Source organism: Leucopleurus acutus (genome assembly GCF_964270905.1).
Source record: "Leucopleurus acutus genome assembly, chromosome: 8".
Classification (NCBI taxonomy): Eukaryota; Metazoa; Chordata; class Mammalia; order Artiodactyla; family Delphinidae; genus Leucopleurus; species Leucopleurus acutus.
In genome coordinates, this window is record NC_139151.1 from 93,176,835 (window position 1) to 93,192,922 (window position 16,088).

Genomic DNA, 16,088 nt, shown 5'->3' on the forward strand with positions numbered 1-16,088 from the left:
CAACAAAATACTAGCAAACAGAATCCAAAAACACATTAAAAGGATCATACACCATGATCAAGTGGGATTTATCCCAGGGATGCAAGGATTCTTCAATATATGCAAATCAATCAATGTGATACACCATATTACCAAATTGAAGAATAAGAACCATTTGATCATCTCAATAGACACAGAAAAAGCTTTTGACAAAATTCAGCACCCATTTATGATAAAAACTCTCCAGAAAGTGGACACAGAGAGAACCTACCTCAACATAATGAGGGCCATATATGACAAACCCACAGCAAACATCATTCTCAATGGTGAAAAACTGAAAGCATTTCCTCTAAGATCAGGAACAAGACAAGGATGTCCATTTTCACCACAATTATTCAACATAGTCATGGAAGTCCTAACCACGGCAATCAGACAAGAAAAAGAAATAAAACGAATACAAATTGGAAAAGAAGAAATAAAAGTGTCAGTCTTTTCAGATGACATGATACTATACATAGAGAATCCTAAAGATGCCACCAGAAAACTACTAGAGCTAATCAATGAATTTGGTAAAGTTGCAGGATACAAAATTAATGCACAGAAATCTCTTGCATTCCTATACACTAATGATGAAAAATCTGAAAGAGAAATTAAGGAAATGCTCCCATTTACCATTGCAACAGAAAGTAAAAAATACCAAGGAATAAACCTACCTAGGGAGACAAAAGACCTCTATGCAGAAAACTATAAGACACTGATGAAAGAAATTAAAGATGATACCAACAGATGGAGAGATATATCATGTTCTTGGATTGGAAGAATCAATACTGTGAAAATGACTATACTACGCAAAGCAACCTACAGATTCAATGCAATCCCTATCAAATTACCAATGGCATTTTTTACAGAACTAGAACAAATCATCTTAAAATTTGTATGGAGACACAAAAACCCCCGAAGAGCCAAAGCAGTCTTGAGGGAAAAAAACGGAGCTGGAGACATCAGACTCCCTGACTTCAGACTATACTACAAAGCTACAGCAATCAAGACAGTTTGGTGTTGGCAGAAAACAGAAACATAGATCAATGGAACAAGATAGAAAGCCCAGAGATAAACCCACGCACCTGTGGTCAACTAATCTATGACAAAGGAGACAAAGACATACAATGGAGAAAAGACAGTCTCTTCAATAAGTGGTTTTGGGATAACTGGACAGCTACAAGTATAAGAATGAAATCAGAATACTCCCTAACACCATAGAAAAAAATAAACTCAAAATGCATTCGATACCTAAGTGTAAGACCAGACACTATAAAACTCTTAGAGGTAAACATAGGAAGAACACTCTTTGACATAAATCACAGCAAGATCTTTTTTGATCCACCTCCTTGATTAATGGAAATAAAAATAAACCAATGGGACCTAATGAAACTTCAAAGCTTTTGCACAGGAAAGGAAACCATAAACAAGACGAAAAGAGAACCCTCAGAATGGGAGAAAATATTTGCAAACGAATCAACGGACAAAGGATTAATCTCCAAAATAGATAAAACACTCCTGCAGCTCAATATTAAAAAAACAAGCAACCCAATCCAAAAATGGGCAGAAGACCTAAATAGACATTTCTTCAAAGAAGACATACAGATGGCCAAGAAGCACATGAAAAGCTGCTCAACATCACTAATAGTTAGAGAAATGCAAATCAAAACTACAAGGAGGTATCACCTCACACCAGTTAGAATGGGCATCATCAGAAAATCTACAAACAACAAATGCTGGAGAGGGTGTGGAGAAAAGGGAACCCTCTTGTACTGTCGGTGGGAATGTAAATTGATACAGCCACTATGGAGAACAGTATGGAGCTTCTTTAAAAAAGTAAAAATAGGATTACCATATGATCCAGCAATCCCACTACTGGGCACATACCCAGAGAAAACTATAATTCAAAAAGACACATGCACTCCAGTGTTCCTTGCAGCACTATTTACGATAGCCAGGTCATGGAAGCAACCTAAATGCCCATTGACAGACTAATGGATAAAGAAGTTGTGGTACATATATACAGTGGAATATTACTCAGCCATAAAAAGGAATGGAATTGAGTCATTTGTTGAGATGTCGATGGATCTAGTGACTGTCATACAGAGTGAAGTAAGTCAGAAAGAGAAAAATATTGTATATTAACGCATGTATGTGGAACCTAGAAAAATGGTACCGATGAACCAGTTTGCAGGGCAGAAGTTGAGACACAGATGTAGAGAACAACGTATGGACACCAAGGGGTGAAAACTGCAGGTGGGTGGCGGTGGTGGTGTGCTGAATTGGGCAATTGGGATTGACATGTATACACTGATATGTATAAAATTGATGACTAATAAGAACTTGCTGTATAAAAAAAATTAAAAATATTTTTTAAAAAAGTAGGACAAAACCAAATGTTGGTAAGTTCATGGGGCGATGGATATTATCCTAATCTGTTGGTAGAATTCTCGTTTTTATAACCACTTTGAAGAGCAGATTGACGGTGACTAAATAAACTGAAAATGTATCCCATACAGCCCCATATTTTTCTCCTACTGGAACTCTTATACAATGACAGTTTTATAAGAATACCATAGCACATTTAATACCCAAAAATATTTAAAAAGAAGCAACCTAATGGTTTACAGGAAAATAAATACTTTTTTTTTTTTTTTTTGAGGTACGCGGGCCTCTCACTGTTGTGGCCTCTCCTGTTGCGGAGCACAGGCTCCGGACGTGCAGGCTCAGCAGCCATGGCTCACGGGACTAGCCGCTCCGCGGCATGTGGGATCCTCCCGTATCAGGGCACGAACCCGTGTCCCCTGCATCGGCAGGTGGACTCTCAACCACTGCGCCACCAGGGAAGCCCCAAAGAAATACATTTTTATACATCCGGTAGAATGAAAAATTTAGAGCTTTACCGACCAATGTAGATAAATGTCAAAAACATAATATTAAGTTAAAAAAAAAAGTTGTAGAATAATACCTACAGTATGATAGTATTTATATAAAATTTCAAAATGTGCAAAGCAATGCTGTATGTTCATTTTGGAGATATAGCTGTAAATATATCTATGTATAAAGTAATATTTTAAGAAAAGTAGGGCAATATAGTAATATTTTATGAAAATATACATGAAAATGATGCATAAAACATTCAGGATAGTGGTAACTTTTGTTCTTTTAATTATTTATTTATTTATTTATTCTCTTGGCTGCACCGCACAGCTTGTGGGATCTTAGTTCCCCAACCAGGGATTGAACCCAGGCCATGGAAGTGAAAGCTCCAAGTCCTAACCACTTGACCACAAGGGCGCTCCCAGGATAGTGGTAACTTTTGGAAGTGAGAGGGATCTCAAAGGCAGTTAAGAGGGGCTTCAACTATTTTTTTTTTCTTGTAGAAAAATCTGGAGTATGGCCAAATGTTAAGATAGATAGGGTGGTGGAAACATGGCTGTTAATAATTCCTCTGTATGTTTGGGGAAAAAATGTCAGTGGCAGGAATTCCCCTGGAACACTAGTTACTTCAGGTAGCACTATCAATGTGCTAGATGTCTTCAAGGACTGAAATATGATGTGTTTGGACAATTCAAGGTACTTCTGCTATTCTGTGCCAGTTAAGTTGATAGATGTAGCTTTACAGATAGTCAGAGATCATATCATAAGGCACTCATGTGCCAGTATTATAAATGTCATGTTCTGTTACTTTCTGTATATGGACACCTGTTTCGAGAAGCTTATTTATGTCAACTAGCGTAACCCAGGGCATATTTTGATTTCTCTGACTTGTTCAACACATTAAATTCTCCTTTCTCTTACATGGTATCTAGGTTGAAATATTAGAAAAATCCTTTTGTGTTCTTATTTTCTTCTCAACAGAAGCAGTTAGTTGCTCAAAAAATTCATATAGAAGAGAATGAGGACAGAGATACAGGACTGGAACAGAGACATAATAAAGAGGATCCAGACTGCATCAAAGCCAAGGTACCCTTAGGGGACCTAGATCTGTATGATGGCACATACATAACTTTGGAGAGCAAAGATATCAGGTAAAGAAATTCTCTTTCCAAAAATAAAGTACGTCTTCCTGAACAGACCTTTCTCGAATCAATTAGAAATTATTTCTCTAATGAGAAAAAGCTTCAATCACTGTTGACTTTATTGAAATTTGAAAGTTCAAAATGTGTAGTATGTACAGAATTCTTACAAATCAATTAAAAGTATTTAATACCACAGTAGAAAATTGAACAATTTATGGTAAAAAAAATGCAAATGGCCAATAAACACGTGGAAAAAATATTTCTCAGTAATGATCAGATAAGTGCATACTAAGACATATTTTTCTTCTCTCAAACTGAAAAAAATGTTTAAAAATCAATAACTGGTAAAAATGTAGAAAGACTATATAGAAGTGTAAACTGGTTTAACATTTCTAGAAAGAGTTAAGCAGTGTTATATTAGCTTTTGAAAAGTCCACAGTCTTTTTTTAAAATTAATTAATTTGTTTGTTTTTGGCTGCGTTGGGTCTTCATTGCTGTGCGTGGGCTTCCTCTAGTTGTGGCGAGCGGGGGCTACTCTTCATTGCAGTGCGCGGGCTTCTTGTTGCAGAGCACAGGCTCTAGGCGTGCGGGCTTCAGTAGTTGTGGCTCACGAGTTCTAGAGCACAGGCTCAGTAGTTGTGGCGCACAGGCTTAGTTGCTCCGTGGCATGTGGGATCTTCCCGGACCAGGGCTCGAACCCATGTCCTCTGCACTGGCAGGCAGATTCTTAACCACTGTGCCACTGGGGAAGTCCAGAGTCCACAGTCTTAACGGTTTGTGACTTACCTATTTTCTCCCTAACCATTTTTTTTTTTTTTTTATTTGGCTGCTCTGGGTCTTAGTTGTGGCACGCGGGATCTTTGTTGCAGCGTGCAGGATCTTTTAGTTGCGGCATGCATGTGGGATCTTGTTCCCTGACCAGGGATCGAACCCCGGGCCCTCCCTAACTCTTGATATATCTCCTTTAAGTTGAGCTCTCAGAAAATTTTGCTCTAACAACAGCTCTATGAAAAAAGTATGCATGTTGACTAATACTGGTTGTAAAGTGAGATGCTTTGAGAATATGATTTAATTAGGAAAAAATTGGACATATCTTCACTTTTCATTCATTCATTACTTCTTGCCTCTTGATATTTTAGCCCTGAAGATTATATAGACACAGAATCTCCTGTCCCTCCAGACCCTGAGCAGCCTGATTGTACTAAAATTCTAGAACTTCCATATAGTATACATGCTTTTCAGCACTTGCGAGTAAGTAGAGAAATTAGGGGGGTTTTGTTTATTTTCATTTTTTTCTTTAATCTCTTGCTTATACATACTCTTTTTCTTTCTTCTCTTCTTCCAAACAGCTTTATAATTTAACAAACATCTCCTATTTCTTAAAATTCCTTCAAATTAAATGCCATAAGATACCAAATTATTTGTGATTTCTTTTGTCTTATAATCTCCTTTTTCTGTTTTTTTCTATTTTTTCTTCTCTTCAGGGTGTACAAGAGAGAGTTAATCTTTCTGCACCTCTACTACCTAAAGAAGATCCAATCTTCACATATCTATCTAAACGGTTAGGAAGGAGTATAGATGACATAGGTCACCTCATTCATGAAGGCCTACAGAAGGTAAGTCGTAAATGACTTAAAGAGCCCGGAGGCCCTGTGTGAACAGAAGATATTTTTCTCTCAGAAAATACCTACCTAGCTTGTTTTTGTCTAGAGAGTGATTTTAAATCATGATTACAGTAGTATAAACTGTATAGTTCAAAGTTAGAGAGAAGCATTGATAATCCAGTCCCCTTTACCAGGACAAGATGCTGAAAAGTTTTATTTAAACTAATTCACAAAAAAACAAATTATAAACTAATATAAGCAACAGGGCTTATAAGCTAGATTATATATTTTGAATGTGAAAGAACATTAACATTAGTGTCTTTGATATATGTCTACACACAGGAAATACATAGATTATCACTGTTCTCTGAACAGGTAAAAGAATCACCACTAACAATAAAATCTTCATGTAATTTTAAGGGAACATCTACTTTAAAATAATGAAATGGGGAATTATATAACAGGACCCAAGAATTTAAAGGTATCCTTCAGGATAACATATGGGAATTTAGAAAATAGTTTTTGCTCTTCTCTGTGCCTAAGGAGATTTGTAAAATGCAGGCTAGTTTCTAAGCACTATTATAGTGGTACTAAGTAAAATGTGTAATTGTAACATTTATATACAGTTTACTCAAATATATATTTATATGTTTATTCAAATGCATTATATATTATAGGATTATTTTAGTAGCTAAGTTACCTTCTTCATATTGTTTTTCTGAAGGTAATGTAAAATATTGCATCCCCAGAATTGATAAGTAATAAGGAAAAACTGGCCTGGGATTTAAGATGTCGTTCAGAGAATTGTTAGTTGAAAGTAGATCATCGTGGTAAATGCTCTATAGAAAATTAAAATAGAGGGTAATTGAGTGGCTTCTTTAGGTTGAGCAGTTGGGGTTATCCTCTCTGGAAAGATGAAATTTAAGCTGATACTTGAATGACAAGAAGGAACCAAAAGTCAAAGATCAAGGAAGAACATTCTAGGCTGAAGAATGAACAAAAGCCCTGAAGCCTTAATGAGCTTGGTAGTATATTAGTTAGCTCAGGCTGCCGTCACAAAATACCACAGACTGTGTGGCTTAAACAACAGAAATCTATTTCTCACAGTCCGGAGGCTGGAAAGTCCAAGATCATGTTGCTGGCTGATTTGGTTCCTGGTGAGGACTCACCTTCTGGCTGTGTCCTCACATGGCTTCTTCTCAGTGTGTACATGGGGAGGGAGGGAGGGAGAGATAGAGAGATAAATCTTCCTCTTATAAGGGGACCGGCCCTATTGGATTTTTAAGCTTTATCACCTCTTCAGAGGCCCTATCTTCACATATAGTCACGTTGAGGGTTAGGGCGTCCATATATGAATGGTTAGAAACACATTCAGTATATAACAAGTGTTATATAATTAAATTCAGGTCAGTATGGCTGGAGCTTGGTGAGAAAAGGGAGGATGATAGGGAATGAAGCCAAAGAAGTAGACCAGGGCCAGACTATGTGGGGCTCTGAAAGCCAAAGTTAGGACTTTGAATTTTATTACAAGTGTGCTGAGAAGCTGGAGCAGACGAGTAACATAATTTACTTAGTACTTTTTAAGGTGCACTCTCAAACTTATATGGAGAAAGGACTAAAGGAGGCCAAAATTCGAAATAGACCATTAGAAGGCTAGTGCAGTAACTCGAGAGAGATGAAGATGGTTTGGACTAGAAGGATTGGTAGTGGAAATGGAGGAAGTTAAACTATTTCAGGAAATGTTTAGAAGTTTAGAAGCTGATTAATTAGATATGGGGAATGAGAGAAAAAGAGGAATCAAGGGTAATTCCTTAATTTTTGGCTTGAGCAACTTGGAGGAGCAGGGTTGGGGTGAGAGAAGATGAGATAGAGTTCTGTTTTGGTCAAGTTAAATCTGAAATATGAGTCTGGAATTCCAGTAGAGGTCAGAGCTTGGTATGTACATAGAGAATAATTGTTAAGTAGGGAGTATTTGTAGCCGTGGGATTACATATGGTCATCTAGAGAAGAGTGAAGTTTGAGAAGAAGTCCTGGGTCCTCCTACATTATCTATCAAGCAGAGGGTGAAGGGCCAGCAGAAAAGATCCAAAGGATGTCCAGAAGGATGTGATATCCTAAGGGCCAAGGGAAAAAATGTGTTCAAAAGAGAGAGAATAATTAATAGTGACATTTGAACATTTACAGATTAGGGTGTAGATTTTATGAGAAATCTTTTTTTTATTTTGAATTTTATTTTTTATACAGCAGGTTCTTATTAGTTATCTATTTTATACATATTAGTGTATACATGTCAATCCCAATCTCCCAATTCATCACACCACCACCCCCACCACCACTTTCCCCCTTGGTGTACATATGTTTGTTCTCTACGTCTGTGTCTCTCTTTGTGCCCTGCAAACCGGTTCACGTGTACCATTTTTCTAGATGCCACATATATGCGTTAATTAATATACGATACTTGTTTTTCTCTTTCTGACTTACGTCACTCTATATGACAGTCTCTAGATCCATCCACGTCTCTACAAATGACCCAATTTCGTTTATTTTATGGCTGAGTAATATTCCATTGTATATATGTACCACATCTTCTTTATCCATTCATCTGTTGATGGGCATTCAGGTTGCTTCCATGACCTGCCTATTGTAAATAGTGCTGCAATGAACATTGGGTTGCATGTGTCTTTTTGAATTATAGTTTTCTGTGGGTATATGCCCAGTAGTGGGATCACTGGATCATATGGTAATTCTATTTTTAGTTTTTTAAGGAACCTCCATACTGTTCTCCACAGTGGCTGTATCAATTTACATTGCCACCAACAGTGCAAGAGGGTTCCCTTTTCTCCACGCCCTCTCCAGCATTTGTTGTTTGTAGATTTTCTGATGATGCCCATTCTAACTGGTATGAGGTGATACCTCATTGTAGTTTTGATATGCATTTCTCTAATAATTAGTGATGTTGAGCAGCTTTTTGTGTGCTTCTCGGCCATCTGTATGTCTTCTTTGGAGAAATGTCTATTTAGGTCTTCTGCCCACTTTTTCATTGGGTTGTTTGTTTTTTTAATATTGAGCTGCATGAGCTGTTTATATATTTTGGAGATTAATCCTTTGTCCGTTGATTCGTTTGCAAATATTTTCTCCCATTCTGAGGGTTGTCTTTTCATCTTGTTTGTAGTTTCCTTTGCTTTGCAAAAGTTTTGAAGTTTTGTTAGGTCCCATTTGTTTATTTTTGTTTTTATTTCCATTACTCCAGGAGGTGGATCAAAAAAGATCTTGCTGTGATTTATGTCAGAGTGTTCTTCCTATGTTTTCCTCTAAGAGTTTTATAGTGTCTGGTCTTACATTTAGGTCTCTAATCCATTTTGAGTTTATCTTTGTGTATGGTGTTAGGGAGTGTTCTAATTTCATTCCTTTACATGTAGCTGTCCAGTTTTCCCAGCACCACTTACTGAAGAGACTGTCTTTTCTCCATTGTATATCCTTGCCTCCTTTGTCATAGATTAGTTGACCATAGATGTATGGGTTTATCTCTGGGCATTCTATCCTGTTCCATTGATCTGTATTTGTTTTTGTACCAGTACCATATTATCTTGATTACTGTAGCCTTGTAGTATTGTCTGTAGTCAGGGAGTCTGATTCCTCCAGCTCCGTTTTTTTCCCTCAAGACTGCTTTGGCTATTCAGGCTCTTTTGTTCCTCCATACAAATTTTAAGGGTTTTTTTTCTAGTTCTGTAAAAAATACCACTGGTAATTTGATAGGGATTGCATTGAATCTGTAGGTTGCTTTGGGTAGTATAGCCATCTTCACAATATTGAGTCTTCCAATTCAAGAACATGGTATATTTCTCCATCTGTTTTTGTCATCGTTGATTCCTTTCATCAGTGTCTTATACTTTTCTGAGTACAGGTCTTTTACCTCCTTAGGTAGGTTTAGTCCTGGGTATTTTATTCTTTTTCTTGCAGTGGTGATTGGAATTGTTTCCTTAATTCCTCTTTCTGATCTTTCGTTGTTAGTGTGTAGGAATGCAAGAGATTTCTGTGCATTAATTATGTATCCTGCAACTTTACCAAGTTCATTGATTAGCTCTAGTAGTTTTCTGGTGGCATCTTTAAGATTCTCTACATATAGTATCATGTCATCTGCAAACAATGACAGTTTTACTTCATTCCCAATTTGTATTCCATTTATTTCTTTTTCTTCTCTGATTGCCATGGTTAGGACTTCCAAAACTATGTTGAATAATAGTGGTGAGAGTGGACATCCATGTCTTGTTCCTGATCTTAGAGGAAATGCTTTCAGTTTTTCACCATTGAGAATGATGTTTGCTGTGGGTTTGTCGTATATGGCCTTTATTATGTTGAGGTAGGTTCCCTTTGTGCCCACTTTCTGGAGAGTTTTTATCATAAATGGGTGCTGAATTTTGTCATAAGCTTTTTCTGCATCTATTAAGATGATCATATGGTTCTTATTCTTCAATTTGTTAATATGGTGTATCACACTGATTTGCGTATATTGAAGAATCCTTGCATCCCTGGGATAAATCCCACTTGATCATGGTGTATGATCCTTTTATTGTGTTTTTGGATTTTGTTTGCTAGTATTTTGTTGTGGATTTTTGCATCTATATTCATCAGTGATATTGGTCTGTAATTTTCTTTTTTTGTGGTATCTTTGTCTGGTTTTGGTATCAGTGTGATGGTGGCCTCATAGAATGAGTTTGGGAGTGTTCCTTCCTCTGCAGTTTTTTGGAAGAGTTTGAGAAGGATGGGTGTTTGGTCTTCTCTAAATGTTTGATAGAATTTACCTGTGAAGCCATCTGGTCCTGGACTTTTGTTTTTTTTTTTTTTTTTTTTTTTGTTACGCGGGCCTCCCACTGTTGTGGCCTCTCCCGTTGCGGAGCACAGGCTCTGCACGCTCAGGCTCAGCGGCCATGGCTCACGGGCGCCGCCGCTCCGCGGCATGTGGGATCCTCCCGGACCGGGGCACGAACCCGTGTCCCCTGCATTGGCAGGCAGACTCTCAACCACTGCGCCACCAGGGAAGCCCTGGACTTTTGTTTGTTGGAAGATTTTAAATCACAGTTTCAATTTCATTACTTGTGACTGGTCTCTTCATATTTTCTGTTTCTTCCTGGTTCAGTCTTGGAAGGTTACACCTTTCTAAGAATTTGTCCATTTCTCTAGGTTGTCCATTTTATTGGCATAGAGTTGCTTGTAGTAGTCCCTTAGGATGGTTTGTATTTCTGTGGTGTCTGTTGTAACTTCTCTTTTTTCATTTCTAATTTTATTGATTTGAGTCCTCTCCCGATTTTTCTTGATGAGTCTGGATAATGGCTTATCAATTTTGTTTATCTTCTCAAAGAACCAACTTTTAGTTTTATTGATCTTTGCTATTGTTTGCTTTATTTCTATTTCATTTATTTCTGTTCTGATCTTTATGATTTCTTTCCTTCTACTAGCTTTTGGTTTTGTTTGTTCTTCTTTCTCTAGTTCCTTTGGGTGTAAGGTTAGATTCTTTATTTGAGATTTTTCTTGTTTCTTGAGGTAGGCTTGTATTGCTATAAACTTCCCTCTTAGAACTGCTTTTACTGCATCCCGTAGATTTTGGATCATCATGTTTTCATTGTCATTTGTCTTTAGGTATTTTTTGGTTTCCTCTTTGATTTCTTCAGTGATCTCTTGGTTATTTAGTAATGTATTGTTTAGCTTCCATGTGTTTGTGTTTTTTACATTTTTTTCCCCTGTAACTGATTTCTAATTTGATAGTGTTGTTGTCAGAAACGATGCTTGATATGATTTCAGTTTTCTTAAATTTACCAAGGCTTGATCTGTGACCCAAGATGTGATCTATCCTGGAGAATGTTCCATATGCACTTGAGAAGAAAGTGTAATCTGCTGTTTTTGGATGGAAAGTCCTATAAATATCTATTAAATCTATCTGTTCCGTTGTATCATTTAAAGCTTATGTTTCTTATTAATTTTTTGTTTGGTTGATCTGTCCATTGGTGTAAGTGAGGTTTTAAAATCCCCTACTATTATTGTGTTACTGTCGGTTTCCTTTTTTATAGCTGTTTGCAGTTGCCTTATGTATTGAGGTGCTACCATGTTGGGTGCATATATATTTGTAATTGTTATATCTTCTTCTTGGATTGATCCCTTGATCGTTATGTACTGTCCTTTTTTGTCTCTTGTAATAGCCTTTATTTAAAAGTCTATTTGTCTGATATGAGAATTGCTACTCCAGCTTTCTTTTGATTTCCATTTGCATGGAATATCTTTTTCTATCCCCTCACTTTCAGTCTGTATGTGTCCCTAGGTCTGACATGGGTCTCTTGTAGACATTATATATATGGGTCTTGTTTTTGTATGCGTTAAGCGAGCCTGTGTCTTTTGATTGGAGCATTTAATCCATTCACGTTTAAGGTAATTATCAATATGTTTGTTCCTGTTACCGTTTTCTTAATTGTTATGGGTTTGTTTTTGTATGTCCTTTTCTTCTCTTGTGTTTCCCACTTAGAGAAGTTCCTTTAGCGTTTGTTGTTGAGCTGGTTTGTTGGTGTTGAATTCTCGTAGCTTCTACTTGTCTGTAGAGCTTTTGATTTCTCTGTTGAATCTGAATGAGATCCTTGCTGGGGAGAGTAACCTTGGTTTTAGGTTCTTCCCTTTCATCACTTTAAATAAGTCATGCCACTCCCTTCTGGCTTGTAGAGTTTCTCCTGAGAGATCAGCTGTTAACCTTACGGGAGCTCCTTTGTATGTTATTTGTCATTTTTCCCTTGAGGCTTTCAGTAATTTTTCTTTGTCTTTAAATTTTGTCAGTTTGATTACTGTGTGTCCCGGTGTGTTTCTCCTTGGGTTTAACCTGTCTGGGGCTCTCTGTGCTTCCTGGACTTGGGTGTCTATTTCTTTTCCCATGTTAGGGAAGTTTTCAACTATAATCTCTTACAGATATTTTCTCGGTCCTTTCTCTCTTCTCCTTCTGAGACCCCTATAATGCGAATGTTGTTGCATTTAATATTGTCCCCAAGATCTCTTAGGGTGTCTTCATTTCTTTTCATTCTGTTTTCTTTATTCTGTTCCGCAGCAGTGAATTCCACCATTCTGTCTTCCAGGTCACTCCTCCATTCTTCTGCCTCAGTTATTCTGCTATTGATTCCTTCTAGTGTATTTTTCATTTCAGTTATTGTATTCAGTCTAGTGTATTCAGTCTAGTATTCAGTCTAGTGTATTGTTCATTTCTGTTTGTTTGTTCTTTAATTCTTCTAGGTGTTTCTTCTTTAATTCTTGTAGTCTTCGTTAACCATTTCTTGCATCTTCTCAGTCTTTGCCTCCATTCTTTTTTGAGATCCTGGATCATCTTGACTATCATTATTCTGAATTCTTTTTCTGGAAGGTTGCCTATCTCCACTTCATTTAGTTTTTTTTCTATGGTTTTATCTTATTCGTTCATCTGGTACGAAGTCCTCTGTCTTTTCATTCTGTCTATCCTTGTGTGAATGTGGTTTTCCTTCCACAGGCTGCAGAATTGTAGTTCTTCTTGCTTCTGCTGTCTGCCCTCTCTTTAAATTAATCTAGGGACTTCCCTGGTGGTGCAGTGCTTTAGAATCCACCTGCCAAGGCAGGGGACACAGGTTTGATCCCTGGTCCAGGGGCAAGAAATCTTATAGATTTTTATTTAAAGATTTATTTTTCTCTTTGAATATACTATGATGAGTAGAATATTCTGCTTATCATGATGCTTTTAGTAGTTCATGTAGAATTTTTAATTTTTATATATGTATTTTTAAAAATAAAGTTATTTATTTATTTTTAGCTGCGTTGGGTCTTCGTTGCTGTGCGTGCGCTTTCTCTAGTTGCAGTGAGTGGGAGCTACTCTTCAATGCAGCGCCTGGGCTTCTTATTGCAGTGGCTTCTCTTTGTTGTGGAACACAGGCTCTAGGCACGCAGGCTTCAGTAGTTGTAGCTTGCAGGCTCTAGAGTGCATGCTCAGTCGTTGTGGTGCACGGGCTTAGTTGCTCTGAAGCATGTGGGATCTTCCCAGACCATGGGTCAAACCCGTGCCCCCTGCATTGGCAGGGAGATCATGTAGAATTTTTAATGATCTTTTTGTCCCAATTCACAATATAAGGTTTAAAAATAAGAGATTAAAAATCATTTGTTGATTTAAAGGAAAACTTTCTCAAAAGGCTACTAAAAAGGCGACTGAAGCCTAAGTCATAAGTCAAGTGTGAAAGAATATAGTATTCCGTAACCAGCTACACTTAGTGCTAAAATCTTTCGTTGCAGCACTCAAGAATCATATTTTTTCCTTGAAGATAGAATACTTAAGGATGATTAGTAAAGAATTATACTAGTTTTAATCTTTTTTTCTTAATATTTATTTATTTGGTTGTGCCAAGTCTTAGTTGCAGCAGGTGGGCTCCTTAGTTGCGGCCCCAGGTCTTCTTAGTTGTGGCTCCAGTGCTCCTTAATTGTGGCATACAAAGTTTTAGTTGCGGCATGCATGTGGGATCTAGTTCCCTGACCAGGGATCGAACCCAGGCCCCCTGCGTTGGGACCTCAGCATCTTATCCACTGCACCACCAGAGAATCCCATACTAGTTTTAGTCTTAAAGATAACTTCTTAAAATAAAATAATTGGTCCTTGTAAAAAAAAAAAAAAAAAAGCTATATAAAAATGTAAAAGGAAATTAAAAATTCTAATTTAAAAAGTCAGAGATAATTGCTGTTTTATATATTTTTGGAGTTTTATTTTTACATATCTTTATAGTTAAAACTTTATTCTCATAGGATAAATTTTTTTAGTGAAATTTTGGGATGAAAGGATAATCACATTTTTAAGCCTTTTCAAATACATATTGTCAAATTGTCCCCCATCGATGCTGTACTAACCTAATATTTCTACACTTAATATCTGAAGTTAGTATACACTGTAGCCAATAGTGAATACTGGCATTCTTTGCTAATTTTTAAAAGGAAAACTTGTAGCTCTTTATTTCCTTTGTTGTTGTTGTTAAGTTTTATATCTTTTCACCTGCTAAGTAGTCATGGTTTCATATTTTTGAATTGTCCATGTTTTTGGCCCTTGTTCTCTTGGTTTTTGGTTTCTCTGTTTAGATTTTTTATGAGGTAGCTACACATTAAGTGTTGGCTGTCATATGTTTTTCCCATTTTATCTTAAACTTTATGACTTTTTTTCCATGCTGAATTTGATATTTCTTTCTTGGGTTTAAACTTACATTGAGTTTTTGACATGATTCAGTTTAGTCTTATGACCTCTGTGTGGTTGAAATTTAATATATGTTAGGGGACAAAAAATGCAAGCCACAAAAGGAGAAAACCTATCTGAACTTCTGTTTAATTTGACTAAATAATGCACTCATTACTACGTACTAAAGACTTACTTTTTAGCAGTGTGAAGGTCTGAGTTAGTTTCTGAACACACACGAGGAAATGACAAACGTTTACCTTTCACAAAAGCATAAGCCTTTCATTTGTTTACATACATACCTTCATTCAGATGTTAAATAAATAGGAAACTTTGCAATATGTTAATTTCAGGAATTTCATGTTAGAACAACTAGCGTTTCTAAGTAGGTTAGATCCTGACTTCTAAATTCCTGAAACAGGGCCCAAGTTGTGACCACTTGGTGGGATTTTTCGGCTTTATTTCCCCTTTGGAAGATAGCCTAGGGTTGGACTGTCCCTGTGTTTAGATCACACCTTAATACACCTGATCAACTAATGATCAGAATGCTGTCTTGACAGGGATAGTTTATTTGTACTTTGTCCTCTGCTTTGTCGCTACTGTAATAAGTCTTGATTTTCTTCATCAGTTTCAGACCAGACAGAGTGTAAAGGTGCTCATTTTGAACATTCTGAGTTAGAGAAACTATCTTGAGTTATATTTGGTTGTCATTTTATTTGTTTAATTTCTAGAACGCTTCCTCGTGGGTGCTATATAACATGGCTTCATTTTACTGGAGAATAAAGAATGAGCCGTATCAAGTAGTGGAATGTGCTATGCGAGCCCTTCACTTCTCATCCAGGTAAGATTCCTCCTCTTCTGGACCTCCTGATTTTCCGTGTAACTCAGGACTGTTAAAATACGTAAAAAACAAGAAGAGGAAGCATTGTGTTGTACTTGCATTCTCCTCCATCCCTGTTGCAATTAGTCCCATCACAAAAATGTTAGATGTCAAAGAGTTCAAAGTGATGATGGCATAACATACTTCTGATTTCTGTTAAGGAAAAATATATAATGTAGATGCCCTCTGATTCACTTGAGACTTGAAACTAGGGAAATTGGTTGGAGGAACTATCAGAAATTAAATTATTCTCAAAGCAAATATAAGCCCTAAATACATTTTAAAAGCATAAAATCTCTGCCAGACCTTATTTTTGTGGCAAAATTTGTAGTTATCAGATTGAATAAGCACCGTCAATT

At 36.8% G+C, this 16,088-nt stretch overlaps 1 protein-coding gene across 2 annotated transcripts in view; it reads left to right on the forward strand.

The window, feature by feature from the left end:
• Nucleotides 1-16,088, forward strand: part of TTC17 (tetratricopeptide repeat domain 17) — a 156,081-nt gene that overhangs the window by 34,346 nt on the left and 105,647 nt on the right. For both annotated transcript variants that reach the window (XM_082844326.1, XM_082844325.1), the window contains exons 3-6: nucleotides 3,880-4,049; nucleotides 5,180-5,291; nucleotides 5,525-5,656; nucleotides 15,581-15,690. In XM_082844326.1, the coding sequence (XP_082700452.1) occupies nucleotides 3,880-4,049; nucleotides 5,180-5,291; nucleotides 5,525-5,656; nucleotides 15,581-15,690 (524 nt within the window). The remainder of the gene's footprint in view (nucleotides 1-3,879; nucleotides 4,050-5,179; nucleotides 5,292-5,524; nucleotides 5,657-15,580; nucleotides 15,691-16,088) is intronic.